The sequence below is a fragment of the Neovison vison genome, chromosome 11 (assembly GCF_020171115.1).
Source record: "Neovison vison isolate M4711 chromosome 11, ASM_NN_V1, whole genome shotgun sequence".
In the NCBI taxonomy this organism is placed as follows: domain Eukaryota; kingdom Metazoa; phylum Chordata; class Mammalia; order Carnivora; family Mustelidae; genus Neogale; species Neogale vison.
Window position 1 is genome coordinate 32,518,379 of NC_058101.1, and position 21,574 is coordinate 32,539,952.

General features: G+C 38.9%; 1 protein-coding gene across 1 annotated transcript in view; it reads right to left on the reverse strand.

Moving 5' to 3' along the window:
• Positions 1 to 1,220: 1,220 nt before the first annotated feature.
• The window catches only part of GRXCR1 (glutaredoxin and cysteine rich domain containing 1), a 130,190-nt gene continuing 109,836 nt past the window's right edge, over positions 1,221 to 21,574 (reverse strand). Inside the window, exons 3-4 of the mRNA XM_044224044.1 lie at positions 11,302 to 11,367; positions 1,221 to 1,461 (exon numbers count right to left, since the gene is read on the reverse strand). Of these exons, the coding sequence (XP_044079979.1) occupies positions 1,282 to 1,461; positions 11,302 to 11,367 (246 nt within the window). The 3' untranslated portion in view covers positions 1,221 to 1,281. The remainder of the gene's footprint in view (positions 1,462 to 11,301; positions 11,368 to 21,574) is intronic.

Below are 21,574 nucleotides of genomic sequence, written 5' to 3' on the forward strand. Positions count from 1 at the left end.
ATTGAATCCCTTCCAGTTCCTTTCCGGTAGTAGCTGCTTTCCAAAGCCTTCGACAGTTGTTTATTTTTCATTATTTTGTTCAAAATAAATGTGTTATTAGTAGAAGTGTTAGTCTGCTATAAACTGTTCCGCTATTACTGATTTTCCCTCACCGTACTGGATTTCTTACGATTCCTCCAACACACAACTTTTCTAACTTCTGGGTCTCCACATATGCTATTCCTTTACCTGGAGCCCAGTCACCCTTGCTCTGTAGCTAACTTGTTTCCAATTATCCTTCATGCAGGAGTTGAAACATCATCTGTTCAACAAAGTATTTTCTTACCATCTTTAACACATCTAGGTTGGTTCTCATGTTGTAATTCCCATAGCACACTGTACCATTTGTTATGCAATGAGTCATCTTTCCTATATTTATTTAATACTTTCTTCCTTTTTAGAGTGTAAGCTGCATGAGAATAAAAACCATACCTTATACCATTCCTCACCAATAAGAAAGTATTCGATAAAGATTATAGCTTTCTTTAATGTCAAAGTATAAAATGTTTTGATTACCTTTTCACAAATATTGAGCAAGTGATTTATTAAAGTTATTCATAAGGGAATCCATCAGGATACAGACACATGTACAGGGAGGCATCAACCAATACTTACAACAAAATTTCTTTTTGTCCACTTTGCTAACGTTAAAAAACTAAGTCCAGATAAGTCTTCTGGAAGCTTCTAAATCATCACCAAGAAATCCATCCGATAACGTTAATGATCTATCATTAATGTCATCAGCTCCAAGACTGCTTTACAGCTTTAAAAAATTCTACTAAGTATAAATACGATTATATTCTTTTCCACTCTCCAGAGCCATCTTCCTCTCTGTAGCTGAGACACACAAAAGTGCATTATACATCTCCGGAGTTGGATTAACTCATTTTAGACAAAAGGGTGACATGGCCATAGGCAATGTTAAATATATTCTGTCTTCTCTTTAGAAAAATCAAACACATTTAGCAAATCAGAGTTTGGATATCCTGGGATACTCCTGGGCACTCCATTAATTCCAAGCAGAAACCAAAGTCTAGCCCAGGGCATGGCACATCGTTGGGAAACAAACCTTTATTTAATAAATCGATGAAAATGGCCACGGCAAAAATTCAAAACAACGGCAGTTACAATAAACAAAGTTTATTGATTAGTCCATAAACATGACCCTTAAAAAAAAAAAGTATAAACCATACAACTGACTTTGGTTAATAAATCAAGGTGCTCCCCTGGTGGGAGGTCCACCTAACCAACACAGCTCTTACAGCGCTGAAGACCATTCTCGTTGCAGACAGTACACTTCAGAGCTTTGAAAGAGTCTGTAAAGCAGTTTCGAAACACTGACATCTTGCTCCCGTGGCAGACGGAGCACGGAAGAAAGCCAAAGCCTCCACAGGAGGGGCACTCATGTGGATGCTGTACTCTCTGTAGAGGAACAGGGAGGACAGAAGACATGTTAGCATGAACAACTCAGTCAGCCTTCCTGTAGTTCTGTATTATGGATGGTCGTAAAATAATATTGGCATGATATGGCTGTGGACTTGAAATCACCGATCATTTATGCACATTAGACCCGGGGGGGAAGCTTGCTGAAGTTCTACTTATTATCCCATTGATGGCCATCAACAGCACAACCTCGGTTCGTGAAGGCTGGTACATTTTAGGTGAAAGGGTCCATAATCCAGGAAGTCTATCTTATGAAAACATGCATTTATAAACCAAGCAATTCAGGAAATGGTTATTTGCATTAGAGGAAAGTACTGTAGCTTTCCCTTTAGTAACTCTTAACAGTTTTCTAGTTTTGTTTATAGAAGAGTATCGCTAATAGTGAGTCTGGAAAGGTGGCTCAGTTGGTTGGACGACTGCCTTCGGCTCAGGGCGTGATCCTGGAGTCCCGGGATCGAGTCCCACATCAGGCTCCCAGCTCCATGGGGAGTCTGCTTCGCTCTCTGACCTTCTCCTCGCTCATGCTCTCTCTCACTGTCTCTCTCTCAAATAAATAAATAAAATCTTTAAAAAAAAAAAAAAAGAAAGAAAAGAAAACTAAAAGCTGAATAGTGGAGGAGCCACTGTCAGCTCAAGATTTATTGTTGTGCTGCATATTTGAATAATGCTTTGGTTTCTTAAAAGCACCTTCAAATGCCTTATTGCATAAGCCTTCCCTAAGCTCATCCTTTACACATACAGACACCTTCTACAACAAAGCAGGTAATTCAGGCATCTTTACCCTCTTTTTATATTTAAGGAAATAGACATTGAAATCTTAAGACATTTATCTAAGTCCATAAAACTTCCCACAATGGCTATCCACCACTGTACCTCAAGTAAAGATAAAACACCCTTCTACTAGAATGAAAATAACTATGTAGTGTGTTGAGGATAATATTTTGAAAATTATTCGCACACATTTCTATTTGCTTCTTTGAGCACATATCCTTTGCTTGCGCCCACTAGTGGTATCCATCAGCTGGGGGGAGGTTAAGAAGGAGTCATTACAGAATGAATACAGAGAGAAAAGCGAATTAAGACCAAGCTTCTGACTTGCAAAATAGGCGTCTGCAGCAGTGTTTGAAAGCTTGGCTTTGTGAAGGGAATAATTGCTAAAATAAGATTGGGAAGGGGTGCCTGGGTGGCTCAATGGATTAAGCCTCTGCCTTCAGCTCAGGTCATGATCTCAGGGTCCTGGGATTCAGTCCTCCGTGGGGCTCTCTGCTCAGCAGAGGGCCTGCTTCCCCCTCTCTCTCTGCCTGCCTCTCTGCCTACTTGTGACCTCTCTCTCTCTGTCAAATAAATAAATAAAATATTTTTTTAAAAAATAAAGAAATAATAAAATAAAATAAGATTGGGAAATATGATCTATATACACACAGAGAAACACACTCAGACAAACATATTTTATATACACAAACATATGGCTATTCTCTGGAGATTCACAACTGCACATACTAAGTCCCCAAATGAAAGGAACCCATTAACTAGGTTTAATCCACCATTTCCCCAGCTCATACAGCTACGATAACCTTTTTCCCAGGAAACAACTATAATTCTCTCACAATTAATACCTTAAGGAATGCACTTTGGAGAACAAACATGAAGGGCATGATTGCCTGAAAATCTGTATGTTCCCAGATTCTTTTTCAGATATACCTTTTCTCTATATGGCAAAGTTAACTTGCAGTCACAGTTTGACTTAGCTATTAGATCAAGATGGCAAAATCCATGCACTATCTCATTTTTAGTGGCACAGAATTACTTTGATGGAAAGTAGTGGCTGGCAAGCTGAATGAAGCAAACAAGGAACTTTATCAAGATTATAGACTCAAAACTGCCCCCAAAAAGTTAGATTAAGGGTGTACAGCAATCTGATTACTTTCTAGGTAGGTTTTTGTTATTCCTTTGTGCAAGAATTGACCAAAACATGGTATAGTGAATCAATAATTGTACATAATATTAAGAAGTCTTTAGAAAAAAATCCAACAACTTTGAGTAAAAGCAAACCTAGTGATAGGAAATGAAGGGAGGCGAGGAGAAGGGAGTTGAGGGAAACAGGAGCGGGAGATGAAACATGAGAGACTATGGACTCTGAGAAACAAACTGAGGGTTTTGGAGGGGAGGGAGGTGGGGGGTTGGGTGAGCCTGGTGGTGGGTATTAAGGAGGGCATGTGTTGCATGGAGCACTGGGTGTGGTGCATAAACAATGAATTCTGGTACACTGAAAAAAATTTAAAAAATAAAAAATTTTAAAAATAAAATAAAATAAAAAGTTAGAAAAAAAGCAAATTATAAGAGAATTAGTAAATAATGGTGTTCTTAGTGAATTTTAGAAAAAATATGATGAAGATAGGCCCTTGACATTCATTAGAGCTATGCTAGAAGTTTATATTAAAAATACATAATGACTTGTACAGCAAGAACCCTGACTGGTCAGAACAAATGTTGGGCTGGCCTAGGTTCTAGAGAAAGGACCTGGAGGGCCCCTGAATCCGGAACTTCACCTATTCATGCTAGATTACAACTAGGTCTGGTTCCAAGCAGAATAGGGTTATCAAATTTTGCAACTAAAAAGATGAGATGCCCAGTTAATTTGAATTTCAGATAGACTACAAATAAATGTTTGTATAGGTATCTTCCAAATACTGCCAAACTATGGAAACAGCCCAAATGCCCCTTGATACTTGAATGGATAAAGAAGATGTGGAAGATATATGCATTGGAATATTACTCAGCCATCCGAAAGAATGAAATCTTGCCATTCCCAATGATGTGGATGGAGCTAGAGAGTATTAGGCTAAGCAAAGTAAGTCAGAGAAAGACAAAAACCATATTATTTGACTCATATGTGGAATTTAAGAAACAAAACAAATGATCATTGAGGAAAAAAAGAGAAAGAGAGGCAAACCAAGAAACAGACTCATAACTATAGAGAACAAACATAGTTATCAGGGGGGTTGCAGGGGGACAATGGATTAATAGAGGATAGGGATTAAGCAGTGCACTTGTGATGAGCATCAGGTGTTGTATGGAAGTGTTGAATCACTCTATTGTATGCCTGAAACTAATATTATACAGTATGCTAACTAACTGAAATTTAAATGAAAACAACCAAAAAAGAGCAATTCCCACAGTCTTTCCTCTTTAAGAGTAGTTTTTAACCTTTATTTACATCCATGCTTGTCTCCAATAATGTATTACATGGGATCCTCAAACCAAAAAGAATTAAAATGATACGTGCTGTGACCGAAACAGAAGTGGGGTGGGGGGGAGCAGGTCTGGAGTTCGCACGGCTCCATTAGCCTCCAGGAATCTCATTCCGGTTAAGTCACCCAGCACAATCGACTCCATTTGTTCTTCCAATAAAAATAAATAATTCAGTCATTTCTAGCTGTCTCCTTCAGAGAGCACTTTTGTTATAATGTTATAGTTTCGTTGGACTTTGGTTCCAACTTAAAAGAGTCTCAACAAAGAAAAAGAACTGGCTTGGATTCGATATATTAGATAAAGCTAAGGAGATGGTTCTGCCCTCAGGACAGATGTTGAAAGAGCTGGAAAGGTCCCCTAAACAGGGACAATGGAAACAACCCAAATGTAGAATCTAGAAAGGAGGACGAAGGGAGAGCCGAAGGTAGCAATAGTCATTATTCTTAGCAACAAAGCAGACTTCCACTTTCAATGAAGACGTTTACTGCAGCAACATTGAACTTGAAGCAATTAGCTCTTCCATGCCCTGTAGCCCAGCAAAGTGAGAAACTATGAAGACCTGGGTGAGCATAGCACAAGGAGGACTGAGTCTACAGAATGACCCTCCTTTGAATAGTGGTGTGGGCAAAGGCATGTCCTTTTGGGGTGGAATTCAAAAAGAAAGGGGGGAGAAGTCATTCCCCCATTTTACCTATTTCTGTTCACATATACTTGGTGAGAGACTTTAAAAAAATAGACATCAGTTAGTAAGACACATTCATGTATTCCTCCATTCCACAAATACTAAGTGTCTACTTGCCAAGCACTGTACGAGGCAGTGGGGATAAAGCAGTGAGCCAGACACTTCACTGTTCACTTCAGAGTAGCTCTCAACCCCACCCTTAGGTCTTTGAATAAGTCTACTCCATACTGCAATCATCTGAATTAAAGCACAGAAGAACTCCAGAGTTTCCAACAAAGGACCAAGGACACAAGGAGAAAAGGGTGGAGGTCATCAATGGTTGTCAAACAGATTTCCTTTGTAGCACAAACTCAAATTCAGAAACATAAAGAGATTTTCCCCTTATCTAATACAGAAACATCAAAGGCTTTCAATGTCTTCCTTGAAATTAGGAAATGAATGTATTTATTATTTTTAACCTCAGATTGCCCATTCCTATTCTAATAGAGCTGGAAAGACTTTTTTAAGTATTCCAACAAAGAGGAAGTAATTTATCTGAGTTCCTGTAACCATTAGCCTCATCATCCAGATTGTCTATGAAGCGAATTTATCCACATAAGAAATCGTCAAAGAGTGCACACTTGGTATATAGTCATCTCTGGACAATTTACCTCTGTCTGTGTATTTTGTTTTAAACTATATTCAACAATTTAATTCAGCAAATGCTTGCTAAGTAGCTGCTAAACACCTCTCTGATCTGTCTGATCAGGCTGATAATAGACACAATCTTTCCTGATAATCAAAGTTTCCAGCATCCTCCTTTGCAGACTTGAGAAAGAAGCCACTGAACAAAATCCAGACACAGAGGAAATTTGTAACTCATGATCCTAAATGTGTAAGTTAAACATATGAGTCTGATTCTTGAACCCATGGTGATGGACTGCCACAAACATACTTAAAAAGATGTTCAGATTTCAGAGAGAGGCAGGCAGAGTACATGGCCTGATTTCCCAGGTGAGTAGGTGGTGTTCTGCTGCTGTGGTCTATGACCAAGCAATGGGCACCCCCAGCGGGACAGGCGATCATCCAGAGCTATGCTTCTCCAGGGAGAGTTAGAACACTTTCTGACAGCTCCAATGCCCCGTAAAAATAGCCATAGCATCCTCCATCTGTAGCTGAACATCTTACCCCTGTTCTTCATGAACAATAAGTAGTCACCAGCCCTCAGGGGAGAGTCAAGATTTTACAAGAAAAAAGTACAGACAATGGACACTATATTGGCAATCTCATTAGAAATGACAAGAATGTTTGTTCATATCTTTTAAAAAAATAGCAAGGCAAAAGCGTACTTGGAGTTTCTCTACCATCTGCAATCTTTAATTCAGTATCTGCCATAACCAGGTGTTTGCTAATACATCTCAAGGCTCCCCCGGCTTTCTCTGTGTGGACACCAGCAGGATCAGCCATTCATCATGGTTATTGTTTAGGGGGAGCCTGAAATACTTCTTTGCTTCTAATCTTCAGCTTGTTTATTCATATAAAGAAATACATAAATACATAAATAAATAAATTTCACTCAAATGGTGTTTTCATTTCATCCTTCTCACCCAAGCATTATCCTACATAAAATAATAATTTTTCTCTCCTTTTTCATCAGTTAACTGCTTTGCCTTCTCAAAAAAGAAACCTTGGATGAAAGAGGATTTATTCATCTTTTCACTCAACAAATATTTATTGTCTATTATTTGCCAATCCCTGTTCTAGGCACTAGAAGAAAAGAACAAAACAAAGTAGACAAGGATCTTGTGTCCACATACTGTTCATACTGTGTCCCCATGGAGCTCATACTCTCATACTGGGAGAATCCCCTGCAAATTTCATCTCAGGAACAGAAGCGCCTGGTGCACTTAGCTCCACTGAGCACAAGTACCCATACCAGGTATTGCTATATTCCAGCGGCTTCTGCTGGCTTTGACCAGCTCCTCATGTGTAAGTCCACTGACAATCTTCATCAATGAATCAGGCTCACTCAGCTTCCCAGAGCCGTTTTCACTTGGGCTGAATGTATGCTAAGATTCTTCAAACAGGAACTTTTAAATTATTTGTTGACTGCATTTTTAATGGCCTAACTGCAACTGCTCTGCCTCTTTGCTCACCATCATTTTGAATAACTACTGAAAACTAGGACCTGAATTATGAGGACCAAGACAGGCATCATCTACCATGTAGTACCACATTACAGCAAACTAGAACCTGGCAAAATTTGCCTGGTTTCTCTCTAAAATTATGACCAATTTACCTATCTTTCAGGATGCCTCACCCCTAGTTTCAGAGCCTAATGTTAAAATCTAGCCTGCTCCCTGGATGTAATGCTCTGTCTACTTGAGCCTTAGGTCCTACCTCATATGATCAGATTTCACAGACAACTATATGCCACTTAATTTGAGAATCATGGAAGCATAGATTCATGCTGAAGACCATGGGCTTTGGAGTCAAGGTGACTGGAATCATGACTCAAACACTATGTATAAGGTCTTTAGCAAGTGATCTAATCTCCTGTGCCTCCATTTCCTTGTCAATAAAATGGGGACAATAATAGAACCCAACATGTAGAACTGTTGTGAGGTTTCAATGACTTAATACATGTAAAACATCAAGAATATTACTTGCTACATAGTTAAGTCTCCAATGTTTCCAACCTCATGAATATTTAATTCCTACCACTGCCAAAAGTCAACTTGAAGAATGAGATTGGTTTAGACCAGAATCCTGCATCCCTAGCCACTTTTCTTGGCTCTTCCAATTATCTCTCTTGAAGGTATCTTTACCTAGGTTAGTGTGCCTTAAGCCCTCACCTCTTTCACCGGAAGAGTTTAGGGCTTTCTTGGATGGCCACAATTTCTCTACCAGTTTTGCCATACAGGAAAAGCAGCCCAACAGAGTTATAGCACTTTATAGCAACTACAACAGCAGAAGCCAGTACCATACAATTCTTTTCAACATCAAGAAACATCTTAAACATTTGCACCTTATTTATGTTATCTGTAGAATGGAGACAGACTTAGTGAGGAGGACAAAAGCTTCTTTCTAAAATTCTTTGAGTTGAGAGAGAAAGGTTATATATATAGCATGATGGTGTTAACCAATCTAATTAAGGGATTATAGACACAAAAAACAAAAGTCCATGAGCAGCTAGGCCAATCATCAATCTTCAAAAACAGTAATGAGAGAGATTTACCCTATATGCTCTGAAAGATGCTATTAAATGACAGAAATAAAAACATTATTATATTGGTACAATGAGAACAGACAATGGAACTGACTAGAGAGCTCAAACGAAGACCCGAATGTACATGAGGATTTACTATGGTATAAAACTGGCACAACAAAGCAATAAAAAAAAAATGGTAGATTATTTAGTAGGTGATTTGGGGAAGCTATTTCATTATAAGTAAGAAAATGAAGGGCAACCCTGATAGGACCCCTCTCACTCCTGAGAACTCTTTCTGTATCTTCACTTCAAAAACTTCTATCATTTTATTCACAAAAAAAAAGGAAGAAAGAAAGAAAGAAAAAGAAAAAGAAAATGAAAGGCATTCCATATGAATGAAGACCTAGATGTGCGACATTAAAAAGTTAATGGAAAGAGATATAGGATAATACCTTTGTGATGAAAGTTTACTTCATTATGAGGAAGAAGAATTTGATTCTATCAGAGGATTTTTATTGGATGAAGGACATCATGAAAAAAACTGGAGAAAGGAAAGGAAATATTGGGAATGACTAAAATAAACAAAAAATTAATATTTAGAATACAGAAGGAGCTTCTGAAAACCAACCAAAACAAACAACATCTTATGATGTAAGATGTAAGAATACACAATTCACACAAGAAATCCAAACTCTAACAAGAATAAATGAGATACCTAAACTCAGTGGTAATCAGGAAAATATAAATTAGAACAGTAAGGCAATATATATTTACACTTATTACCCTAGCAATAATTAGAGAACAGTACATTAGAGAACAATGTAAAACAATAAAGAATGCAGAAACAAATAAAATAATGTGGCAACACACTAAACTTCTTTCTCTACAAGAGGGACTATCTCCAAAGTGAACCATTTCAGAGCCCCATCTACTTGGAAAATTAAGGGTACACTTAAGCAATTTCTACTCCCAGAGAAGTTCTTAAGGGAATATGTTCAAGGCTATGTTCACTGTCTGAGAAGGATGTTGAAGGACATCTAGGTATCCATCAATGGAAGAGTAGGTATGCAAAAAATAGTGGGTGTCACCATGGAGTGGCACTGTCCAAAACGGAGCCACTGGCCACATGCGGCTATTTAAGTTTAATCTTAAATAAGTAAAATTAAATAAAATTAAAATTTCAGTTTCTCAGTCACACTAGCCGTGTTATTCACTATAAAAGTGGCTATAAAATGCTCGGTAGCCATATATAGCCTGTGGCTCGTACTTTGGATAATGCAGATATAAAATATTTCCACCCTGGAGTAGTTAGAAGAAATGGATTAAATGTTCATACAGTAACATAGATGATCCTTAAAAACATAGCATCTAGTAAAAATAATTTGCAATACAGTTGGTACAGTACATAACAGTGTTACATAAATAAAAAATGTACACAGAAAATAACATACCTTAACCAAGTTAAATCATTTAAATAAAAAGATATGCCAAATTAATGGTTTCAAAGGGTTGGAGTCGAGTATAGGGACAAAAGGAAAAAAAAAAAATCCATCCATACAGATTTTCAAGCTGAGAAAAGTGGCAGAATATGAAGTACCTGTCCTCATTATGCTTGTCCTTTGGGAAAGATCACAGTATGAAAAAGGCATGATTCCTAAAACCAAGGAACACATAGTTCATTTGGGACATGAGCCAAATAGCCATAGAAAAGTAATACAAAAGCAAAAAGAAAAAAAAATCGATAAGCATCCAACAAAAAGAGGGTTATCGGAATTCCTAGGTGAGAGAGACCAGGTATGATTTGGGGGAAGAAGGGATACTCTATGTGGGTCTTGAAGATGGTGGAGGGAAATGAGGAGTTGGGCCAAGAGCATTCTAGTCAGACTAGACAGCTTGCCCAAAGGAATGGTAGGAAGAAGCCACACATAGTTCTCTCTTTCAAGTGAAATACAAAAAATGGTAGAGAATCAGACATGAGGTCAGTAAAGGAAACTAAAGCAAGAAGAGCCAGTACTAACATATAGATACTGGGTGGCCATATTGCCCAGTTCACCTGGGAATGTCCTGGTTCATGTGTGCTGGCCCAGAACAATTATTAGTAGAACCTTTTCATTCTCAAAGTGTCCCAGTTTGGGCAAGAAAATGTATGACTTTCCTAACGATAGAGAGAAACAGGCTGATAAAATAGTGCAACAGAGAGCTTCCTCTTTTGATATATTATATATTTTGATTTAATACATTATATATTTGAACCAATCACTGTTCTGATGCTATAATCATAAGAATTAGAACAAAATTAAAGTGTGTACTTTTGGAGAAACCATTTTCCTGTAATCTTTAGAAATGATAAGCTGGTCCATGGAAAAAATAATTTAAATGGAAATTGTAAATGTGCTTCAAAACAATTGCCTGATTCTGAAACACTTCATCAACAAGCCTATTATGATGAATTAGGCTCTAATAGCGCTGACTGGAATTCCCAGCTAATAGTATGAGGTTGGTAGAAGCTAACACCAAAGTCACTCCAGCAAGAGCAAACCTAATAGCAGGTGATATCAAATTAAAACTGCCACACGTATCCTGTTCCATATTTGAAAGAACATGGAAAGAAGAATTCAATTAGGAAAACTCAATTACAATCAGAATGTGTTTAACATTTTGATTACTAAAAATAAGTTGCTAAAAGCACAATTACCTCAATTTTGGTTAAGAGGTCTTGCAGTTCTCCTGATTCATTCATTGACAAAATTTTCTCAGCACCCTATTAACAAGAAAGGGTTGGGGGGGGGAGAAAATCCATTTTGTTAGTATTGGAGGAAACAAAGTTCTAGCCAGGAGATAGCTTAACCCACAGATATTGAACACCATTCTTCCCTTCAGGTCTAAGTAAACTTACAACCAGGAGGCCAAATTGGGGAGTAAATTTCTTCTTCCCTTCACATATTCTCCCATTTGTTAAGGTTTAGTGGAAGCCAAAGGAAGACTGCCAGCAGGAGGTGAGAGCCAGGAAGCCCCCAACTGTCAGATTAGGTCCACACATGGAAGGTTCTGGCACACCCGCGGAGTTGTTCAGAGGGCCTGAAGGCCGCTGTGCCACCTGGGAAAGGAGACCATTGAGCAAATTCCCAGCTGCGGCTGTCTCCACCCTATTCCCATCAGTGCTGACATAACCCTTAGAGCCATTCGTGTAAAGATAGCAGCAGCTAATAGTAATAATGAAATTAATAACACTGACACTAATTAAGCACACATTATGAACCAGGCATCCAACACCATCTGATTGGAAGTGGTAGACTCTACTGAGAGCACAAAGTGAGCCTCAGTGAGATTAAGCAACAATTCCAGGACCAGGCAGAAAGCATTCAGAATGGGAATTTGAGCACAAGCAGGGGACTCGCTCCACCCAGAAGGACACCGTGCCATTTGGGACTCCAGAAACGATTCAGAGCAAACTTGAGCCAATCCCAGAGAACCGACACTTTCAACAGCCCCCTTGACACAAATCCTAAGCCTGACACTCACCCTAACCCATGCCTTCAACTCGGCCCTCTGGGAAGATCACCACAAAGCCGGCTGGTCGGACCTTCCATGTTCCTAGGCCCTAACCCCAACCCTAGGTTGGGTTCTGAGAGGTCCATTCCCAGAGGCCTGGCTCCAAAGTCCCAGGGACTGAGAAATACCAGAGGACTCAGCCTGCAACATGGAAGGAAACGGTGCCATATGGAACTCCAGAAAGGATTCAGAGCAGGAGAAATCTGAATGCAAACCTGAGCCAGTCCCAAACTTGACCATGAAAAGGAGAACAGGGGCAACGTTTGTGCTTTCCAACAAACTCACAGTGTTTCTTCTTTTCTCCTTTCCTGTCCAGCCTCTTACATTCTCCTACTCGATTTCCCAAAGTAGAGGCATAGAGAAGGAAGGAAATTACTTCTGATCAAAGGCAGAGACCATGTATGCCTTGTTCACCACATCTCCCTGGCACAGAATAACAATTGCTGGCACAGAAGAGAGGTTGAAACAATTTTTGATTAATCAACAAGAGCAGGAAAAATAGCATCACACAGTAAGTAGTTCTTGGACTCAATCCGTGCTGGGCAGGGCAGAAAACACAAAGACTCACTTAAAAATTCTTTAAAGCTCTTTGTTCATAAGAAGGTTACAATAGGTTTTTATGCAAACACCCAACAAAGCTAGCCACAATGTAGAACGGAAAAGAAAATTGTCAAGTGGACAGTGCGGAGAAGGTCAGTGAGGAAACCCTAACATGGGGGAAAGGATCTGCTTATTGAGGGCAGAGAGGGCATTCTGAGGTTAGCGGCGTTTGATCCGGACCCTGAAGCTGAAGGGGGGTTTCTAAGACAGTGTAGGCAATTTTCATACTGATGTAGAGGAGCCTTGAGTTCTGGATTTTATTTTACTTCAGTTTATCTTATAAAATTCATGTCATCTGAATCACCATCAGAAATGTCAACTTGATATATGAAAAAGTACTATGAATGAATACCCAGGGCTACAGACAATGTATTTAGGTCAGCTTATTTTGTTTCCATTGGGGGTGGCTTGGCCAGGAGTACAGACAGACATAGCTACAGTGGCAACCAAGGTAACAAAAGCACCGAACGAAACATGGAGTTCTAAATCATAGCAATAACTGGCACTATTTTACTTTGGCTGCATTCTATTTCTTTAAAGGAGTCAGCTACGCGCTAAAATGGAAAAAGCTCCTGGGGAATCTGGTCCATGAACGAATTCAGCAAGGAGAATATATGACTCATTTTTCTTCAATGAAAGCACATGCACCACAATGACCCCAGACAAAATGAATGTACCAGAGAAGCTATCACGCATCTGCTTTCCAGCACTTTTCTTATCTCAGCCGTCAGCGGAGCCTTAGTTGTTTAGAATACAATGCATAGGCATTCTCATTACCCATCAATACATGAAATTTGCCCTGCAAAGGGCTTTCTCATTACCCATCAATACATGAAATTTGCCCTTCCTCAGCCAAATAATTCCAGCACCATCAATAATACAAGAGCAGATTCTGCGTTTCAATAGAAACACCGGCTTTGCTCACATTAAGCGATATACCTAAATGCATGATAGTCACTGCTCTTCAAGACACACCTGGGGTCTGGTGCATAGCCAGTATACTAAGTGCTGAAGGTGGGAAAAATTCTGCTCTGTACCTAAGACCGGGGAGCTGAGTACTCTATTCCTCTCTCCACGGCCGCTACTCAACATGGCATCCGTCCACAAGACCACCTGGCTGGCCCTCAGACCATTTCCTCGGAATGGGCGCTCTGCTCTTTTGCCAAGTACTGAGCAGAAACAGTAGTCAAAATCCCCTGCTTCCCTGCTGGGTCCTGTGTCCCCAACCTCCTCCTGACCCTGTCCTTGATGAACCTAAGTGCAAGCTTTTACAAGACAGGACAACAAAGTCGCCGTCCTCTCTGCTCCGAAGCAGCAGCAGGATGGGGATCTCAGCTTCGCTGGCAAGTCTCGGGAAAAAATGAGATTCCTCCCATCCTGAGGCTTGGAACATTTCTCAGGCTATCTCTCCACCTATGGGGCTCTGCACTGCATTTTGCTGTTCCAAAGGTCTCATTCCCTCAAAAACATTCTAATTATTACTTGGTTTATAAAAACACTTTTGTGTCCAAAAAAGAGAGTGTATTTTGGTAAGTGCTGACACTCTTAAGGAACACTCTTTCCCCGCTGGTATTTGGCTAAGAGTATCACGTGTGAGTTGGTTAGCTTTTAAAATGTAAGTCTACCATTCAGTTCCACGCAAGTGGAAAGTAGCAATTAACTATTCTTTCTGTTCCTTGGCATAGATTACCAGGACTTCCAGGACACCAATGGGAATATTTCTAATGTATTTTTCCAATTGATTCAGAATTTTTTTTCTGAAAATTAATACAATCTTGAAATTAATGACCACAGGAAGGTGCTGGGTGCTTTAGAGACGCTGGCTCTTTTCATCATCAGGGCAAAGTAAGCATTATTATCTCATTTTTTAAAATAAAGAAAGTAAAGCTTGAAGAAAATAAAGAGCATGGCCAGTACCTTTTAGTTCATTAACACAAAGCCTGGCCAGATCTTGAATTCAGGTCCCCCTGCCTCCTAAGCCTGCACTCTTTCCATGATGCCTGGTCAGTGACAGAATTTATTAATTGAAGAAATGCTACAGATAAATTTTAGTCTGAGGAACATGATGGTCTATGATTGGGATTCGCTGTTGACAAGGTGCCCAAGAAAATCAAGCAAGTGCAAGCTTTCACTGCAATGACTTTAAACAATCCATTTAAATGTGCTGGAAAACCTGAGAAACATCCCAGTTCCGTTCTTATGTCAGTGTCATGCCTTATTTGGTTATTTCAAAAACACTGCATATTCCAGGAAAAAAAAGTTAGCTCATTATCAACTTCAATACACGAAATTAGCTCTATTCTCAAATTCTTCCCACCTTAAAATTCTGAGCAGTGAGCTATGACAAGTGAAGAAACCACTTTATTTTACATGTAACAAGTTCCTCACACTAAAATAAGACAGTCTCCATAATCGTTTCTCATATAAGTCACCAAAAAGAGACTCACATGTTCAAGGAACAAGAACAAGTTGAGAAAAGATATCAGCCCCTTGCTGATGAGGACTGCCAGACGCTCACCCACCATTTTTGATCCATGAATTTGCAAAAGTGTGCCACCATACTCACTGAAACTCGTGTTCACTCACTTATCTCCGCATTTGACACAATTTGGAGCCTCCATGGTGGGTTAGGCACTGTGCTAAGAGTTAGAGATCTAAACAATAAACAAACAAAAAGGCTCCCTGTTCCTGAGGTAACCTAAAATCTTTTGGAGGAGACAGATGGTGAACAAAAGATCACACAAAAAATGTAAGTTTGTAACTGTCATAAATACCCACAAAAGAGATGTCAGTACAAGATGTTGTAAAAGTATATATAGAAATGTGTGATTAACCTAATCAACAAGATTAGGGAAAACTCTGTAAAGTAATGATTAAGTTGTTATCTTTATGAAAAAGAATAGGTAATTGAGCACATAGATGGAAGGAAGGAAGGAAATTAATTAGGGCAATAAGGCAACCAATTATCATATGTACATGACTTTCAGTGGTCACCATTTCCTTTGATCCAAAATAAGAAAAACGACGTTCCATGAAACATGCTATCAGATTCCACATAGTATTTTGGATTGGTGCCCTGGAAGAAACAGAGGGAAGATATCAGGCCACAGTGTAAGCCATCTATTTTACCAATAAGCCCAGGAGAAGATAAAGTTGGTGTAAGCCAGCTTGGATTCATACTCTTCCAGATCTCTGTGAAGAGTTGTAGATCAAGGGTTTCCAAACATCATCACCAAAAACCAAAATAAACAAACACAAACAAGTATTTTTTTCTGAAGAATTAATTAAAATCACACATATAGATTTTAGCTGTCTCTGGGGTGATATATTTCCATGCTGATATCCAGGCTCTGCAATTCCACATTGAACAACCATGTTTGGAAACCACTGACCTATTTCCGAGATGTCCAGAAGAACTAAAATAATGTTCTCATTAACCAAAACCAAACACAACTTTTAAGATACACACACACATACACACATATGTATCAGCATATTGTGTGTTATGCTTATATATTATATATTATTTTGTTTTGTTTTCTATTTACATTTATTCACAGACCACTTCATCTTGCTAAGAAGGTTGCCCACAATAAAAGATCCACACAATGATATAATAAAATAAAACTTGAATAAAAATTTAGGACATGAGAAATATTCTAAATACATTTTAAAATGATAGCTAGGATTGAGCCTTTAATTTAATTCTAAGCCAGCTCCTGGGTTGAAACAAAGTTTTTCTTAGCATAGTCACCAAACAACTCAATGCCTTACTATAATTTAGATGATCTGGTTACTATAATAAATAATATCCCTGCTTTTTTATTAACCATAAAAACAATTTCCAAATAAATACCAGCACAGACAATGGCTCCTGACACAAACAGGGCAAGTTTTCATCCTTCTTGCTGGCTTCAAGCAAAAGATTCCTTTTGCCTTTTGCTTAACTACCTCCCTGTCATGTATTTCTCCCTGTTCTACTGAACACCTTACATTGCTTGCTGGAGTATCTTCTGGTGATGGGGCTGAAACCCAAACTCCTCTGCATGGTTGAAAAAACCTCTAAGATCTGATGGTCCCAGCCCTCCCAACCCTGTCCTTTAATACCATATACTCATGATACTCTGAATCTCTCTCCTTCTCCTGGACATACCAGGTCCTTCCATGAGATAATATGCCAATACATGTGTTCTGTACCTTTGCCCAACATTTCTTCTATCCTTCCCACACTGTCCTGGAAAACTTCTCGACGTCCTTCCAAACCCATCACGATGTTACCCTATCCATGAAGCTTCTTTGATTTTCCCAGACAAAAATCAGTACTCCTTCCTCTGGGCTCTCAGACCACATTATGTCCCACTGCACAGTGAGCCCAGCAGTGATGACAGGGGCTGCAACTTCTTCAGGGACCCAGTGCTTTGTGTGGGGCACCAGAGCACTCAGTAAGGATTTTCCACATGAATGTCATCAGCCATTTTGGAGTAAACACAGCATTAAATTCCAAATGGCTGTTCCTTATCACGACGGCTGATTTAAGAAGGACAGAAAAGCAAAGACATAAATCGAAATGCACGTTGGTGAAGGTAAATGGGCAAGCTGATTTGGGTTGATGATAGAATGCCAGACCCCTCGAGGAGTGAGAGGAATGAACACGGTACAAATGCTTTCCCCTAACCATCGCTTCTTTCAGCCGGGCACTTGATGGGAAGCGAAGAGCCAACCCCTGGAGGCTACCGTCTGATGAAAATAGGGAGGCTAGGACTGCCTAGTGTCAGTTGCTAAAGGATCTTTCTGCTGTGTAATCAGGAGAGCAGATGGCAGGGCTGGCATTCAAGAAGCTCAACCAGCACCTAGCACGGTGACTGTCAAAGGATGCTCTCAATAAATGTTTTGTTTCTGGGGCTGCCGTGCCCACCAGAACGGGAGGTTACATCAACCCTGGAGACAGGCCACCTGAGCCCTGCTGACAATGGCAGAATTTACTTCAGGAATCAGCTCTGGATCATCTCCAGGACATGAGCAAACTCCACTGAGACCCTGGAGTTCTACACCAAACACTTAGAGCTGGAAAATGTTTAAAGCAGGTGTAGTGGTATCCCTCCAGTGTCTTATAAACACAGTAAAACCTCCATAGAGAATCTCTAAAGAGCACCGTCTTCCTATGTCCCTGGCAGGAAGAAGAAACTGCAAAATCGACTGTAAACTAGTGGACTTGTTTTGTGTGATTATATAATATGGACTTTGGGGTTTTGAAAAATGCCTGTCGAAGACAGTGATTTAGGTTTGGGGTAATTAATGCCTAGCCACTTTTTTTTTTTTTTTCCCAGTGTAGCTATAAAGAACAATTTCTCGTGGGGGCCAATTTTGATATTTTTATAATAAAGCCATATCATCCAAGTAGATGATCACGGGGATATATTGTTCTCTTTTCTATTCAAAAGTCTATTTCGTTTGTGCCTTTATTTATTTATGTGTTCTTGTTCCTTTAACATTAATATCAAATTATATAAAAGTGACATCAAGTCACTAGGTTAAAAAAGAAAAAAAAAAAAAAAGAAGAAGAAGAAGATAACGGGGCACCTAGATGGCTCAGCAGGTTAAAGCCTCTGCCTTCTGCTCAGGTCGTGATCCCAGGGTCCTGGGATCGAGTCCAGCATCGGGCTCTCTGCTCAGCAGGGAGCCTGCTTCCCCCCTCTCTCTCTCTGTCTGCCTCTCTGCCTGCTTGTAATCTCTGTCTGCCAAATAAATAAATAAAATCTAAAAAAAAAAAAATAGTATTGGGGGCTAAGCTAGATGCCAGAAGACTATTTTATTTAATAGACTTAAGACTATTGTCTACTGTGTCACAAAATTCTCTGCATAAACTGATTTTTAGAATGCAGTGACTGAAGTTCACCAAAAGTTTTTTTTTTTTTTAATTCAGATACAATTGACACATAACATTTTCCTAGTTTAAGGTATACAAAATAATGATTAAATATCTGTATATGTTTGCAAAATGATCACCACGATAAGTCTGGTTAACGTCCACCACAGCACATAGGTACACATTTTCTCTAGTAATGAGAACTTTTAAGATCTACTCTCTTAGAAGCCTTCAAATACACAACGCGGTATTGTTAGCGATAGGTACTACCCTGCACCTCACAGCCCCATCAGTTTTTTATAACTGGAAGTTTGTACCTTTTGACCCTCTTCACCTATTTTTCCTTCTTGTTGCCTTACTATCAACCACCAATCTGTTCTTTCTAGCTATGAACCCATTGTTTTTTTGTTTCTGCTTTAGATTCTGCAAATAAGTAAGGTCATACAGTATTTGTCTTTGTCTGTCTGACTTCACTGATTACCATGATGCCCTCCATTCCATCCGTGTTGTCAGAAATGACAGGATGTCATTCCTTCTTATGGCTGAATTATACATATACATATAACATCTATGTGTATCACAATTTCTTTATCCATTCATCCACTGATGAACAGTGGATAGCCATATCATGGCTATTGAAAACTTTGCTGCAGTGAACATGGGGGTACATAAATCTTGAATTAGTGCTTTTATTTTCTTTATATAAGTACCCAGAAGTGAAATTGCTGGATCATATGGTAGTTCTAATTACAATTTTGTGGGAAACTTCCATACTATCTTCCACAGGGGCCGCACCAATTCACTTTCCCTCCAAGAATGCACAAGTGTTCCCTTATATCTACGTCCTCTCTAACCCTTGTTAATTCTTGACTCTTTGATTATAGCCATTCTAACAGGTGTGAGGGGATATCTCATTGTGGTTTATATTTGCATTTTCCTGAAAACTAGTAATGTTAAGCAACTTTTCATGGACCTATTGACCCTCTGTATGTCTTCTTTGAAAAAAAAAATTTTCCACTCAGATCATCTGCCCATTTTTCACTTGGATTGCTCATCTTTTTGCTATTTAGTTGTATGAAGTTTTCTTTTTTTTTTTTTTTTTAGATTTTATTTATTTACTTGACAGAGAGAGATCACAAGTAGGCAGAGAAACGGGGAAGGGGGTGTGGAAGCAGGTTCCCTGCTGAGCAGAGAGCCCAATGCGGGGCTCAATCCCAGGACCCCAAGACCATGACCCGAGCCAAAGGCAGAGACAACCCACTGAGCCACCCAGGCTCCCCAGTTGTATGAGTTCATTACATTTCGGGGTATTCATCTTTGATCCGATATATGATTGGCAAATATTTTCTCTCGTTTGGTAGGTTGCCTTTTCATTTTGTTGATGGTTTCCTTTGCTGTGCAGAGGCTTTTTGGTTTGATGTAGTCCCAGTTGTAAATGTTCACAACCAAAGGTTTTTTTGAATAAGACTCCAGATTCAATTCTAGTGCCCCCACTTACAAATTAATTTAACTTAGACAAATAAGGTAAACTCTTTAAGATTCAGTTTTCTTATTTGTAAATGGGGTATAATTATGTTTATAGTGTCATTGTAAAGATTACATGAGTTGATATAGAAGTCCAGAACACTGTATGACATACAATAGGAATTCAATAAATGGTAGGTGTCTATTACAATAATAATAGTTATTATTATTGAAGTCTTTTGGAAATATTTTAATTTAAGGTTAATTTTGAGTGTACAAAATTTGGTCTGCAAACATTTCCTATCTAGAGTCAGTAAATAATAAAAGAAAAGTGGAGACCAACAAGATTATTACCTAGTTTTTGGATGATACCACCATAAAGTAAAGAGAATGTAATTAAAAAAAAAAAAAATGAGGTGGAGTGTCATACAAACTGGGATGAAAGTGACTTATTAAAAAGAACAGTTGCATGTGATATAAAGAGCACTAGGTGTTATATGCAACTGATGAATTGTTTGAATTGTTGAAAACTACCTCTGAAACTAATGAGGTACTATATGTTGGCTAATTGAATTTAAATTTTAAAAAAAAAGGAAAAGAAAAGGTGATATGAAATTTGAGGACGTTCTAGCTAAGTTGTAGAATTGCTGAAGTATTCTTTATTATGAGAGATTTAACTAGCTTTCAGCTAGGATTCTCTGGAAAGTCAGAAACTAAGGACAGTCAGTGAATAATATTACTGAAAAAAAACTGAGTTGATTATTTTTCTTGGATAACATGGATATTTAATCACTCAGCAGGAAAAATATATGAGAAAGATTCACATGGTGAGGGGAATTGAGAAATATAATTAGTTGATCAAAATGTCAATTATAATTCCATTAATAGGAGGGAGCTCCTACTTAAATAGGCCTAAATCCCAGAGGGGATCTCAGGATATTTAGACATGGACAGTCTACTGAAGATTCATCACTGAAGCTTATTTATTCAATAAAAATTACTCTATCTTTCTTATTATGAGCTTAGTGAAATAATCACCCCTACCTAATTGCTACCCAGAAAGACTTCTCTGCATTGTCCTGAAGTTCAGGGTTATGAAATCAAAGAGATGTCCCATTTTTATAAGGTACTATAATGCTAAAGAGTCATGAGTTTTCTAATAATGGTTCTTTTTAAACTCATAAGAATAACCTAGTGCATCTTTTCAGATCCCAGCAGGAAACGTGGATTCCCAGAGTTTAATTGAGGAGCACTTAATGAAAGGATAATCCACAGAAGTGTGGACAACATTAAGCAAACACTTCACTTGGTGAAACACTGGGGATGGGGATGGGCAAAAACTAAATTGTAACTAATCCTAGGTCTAGCAATCTTGAAGAAGGTATTACATGACAGAGTCTAACAAAAGCGATAGCCATGGGAAGGGGGCTGAGAACATAGACAGCCTCTCCATCCAGCCTCACTCAGATTTTCCCCTTAGCCTCCC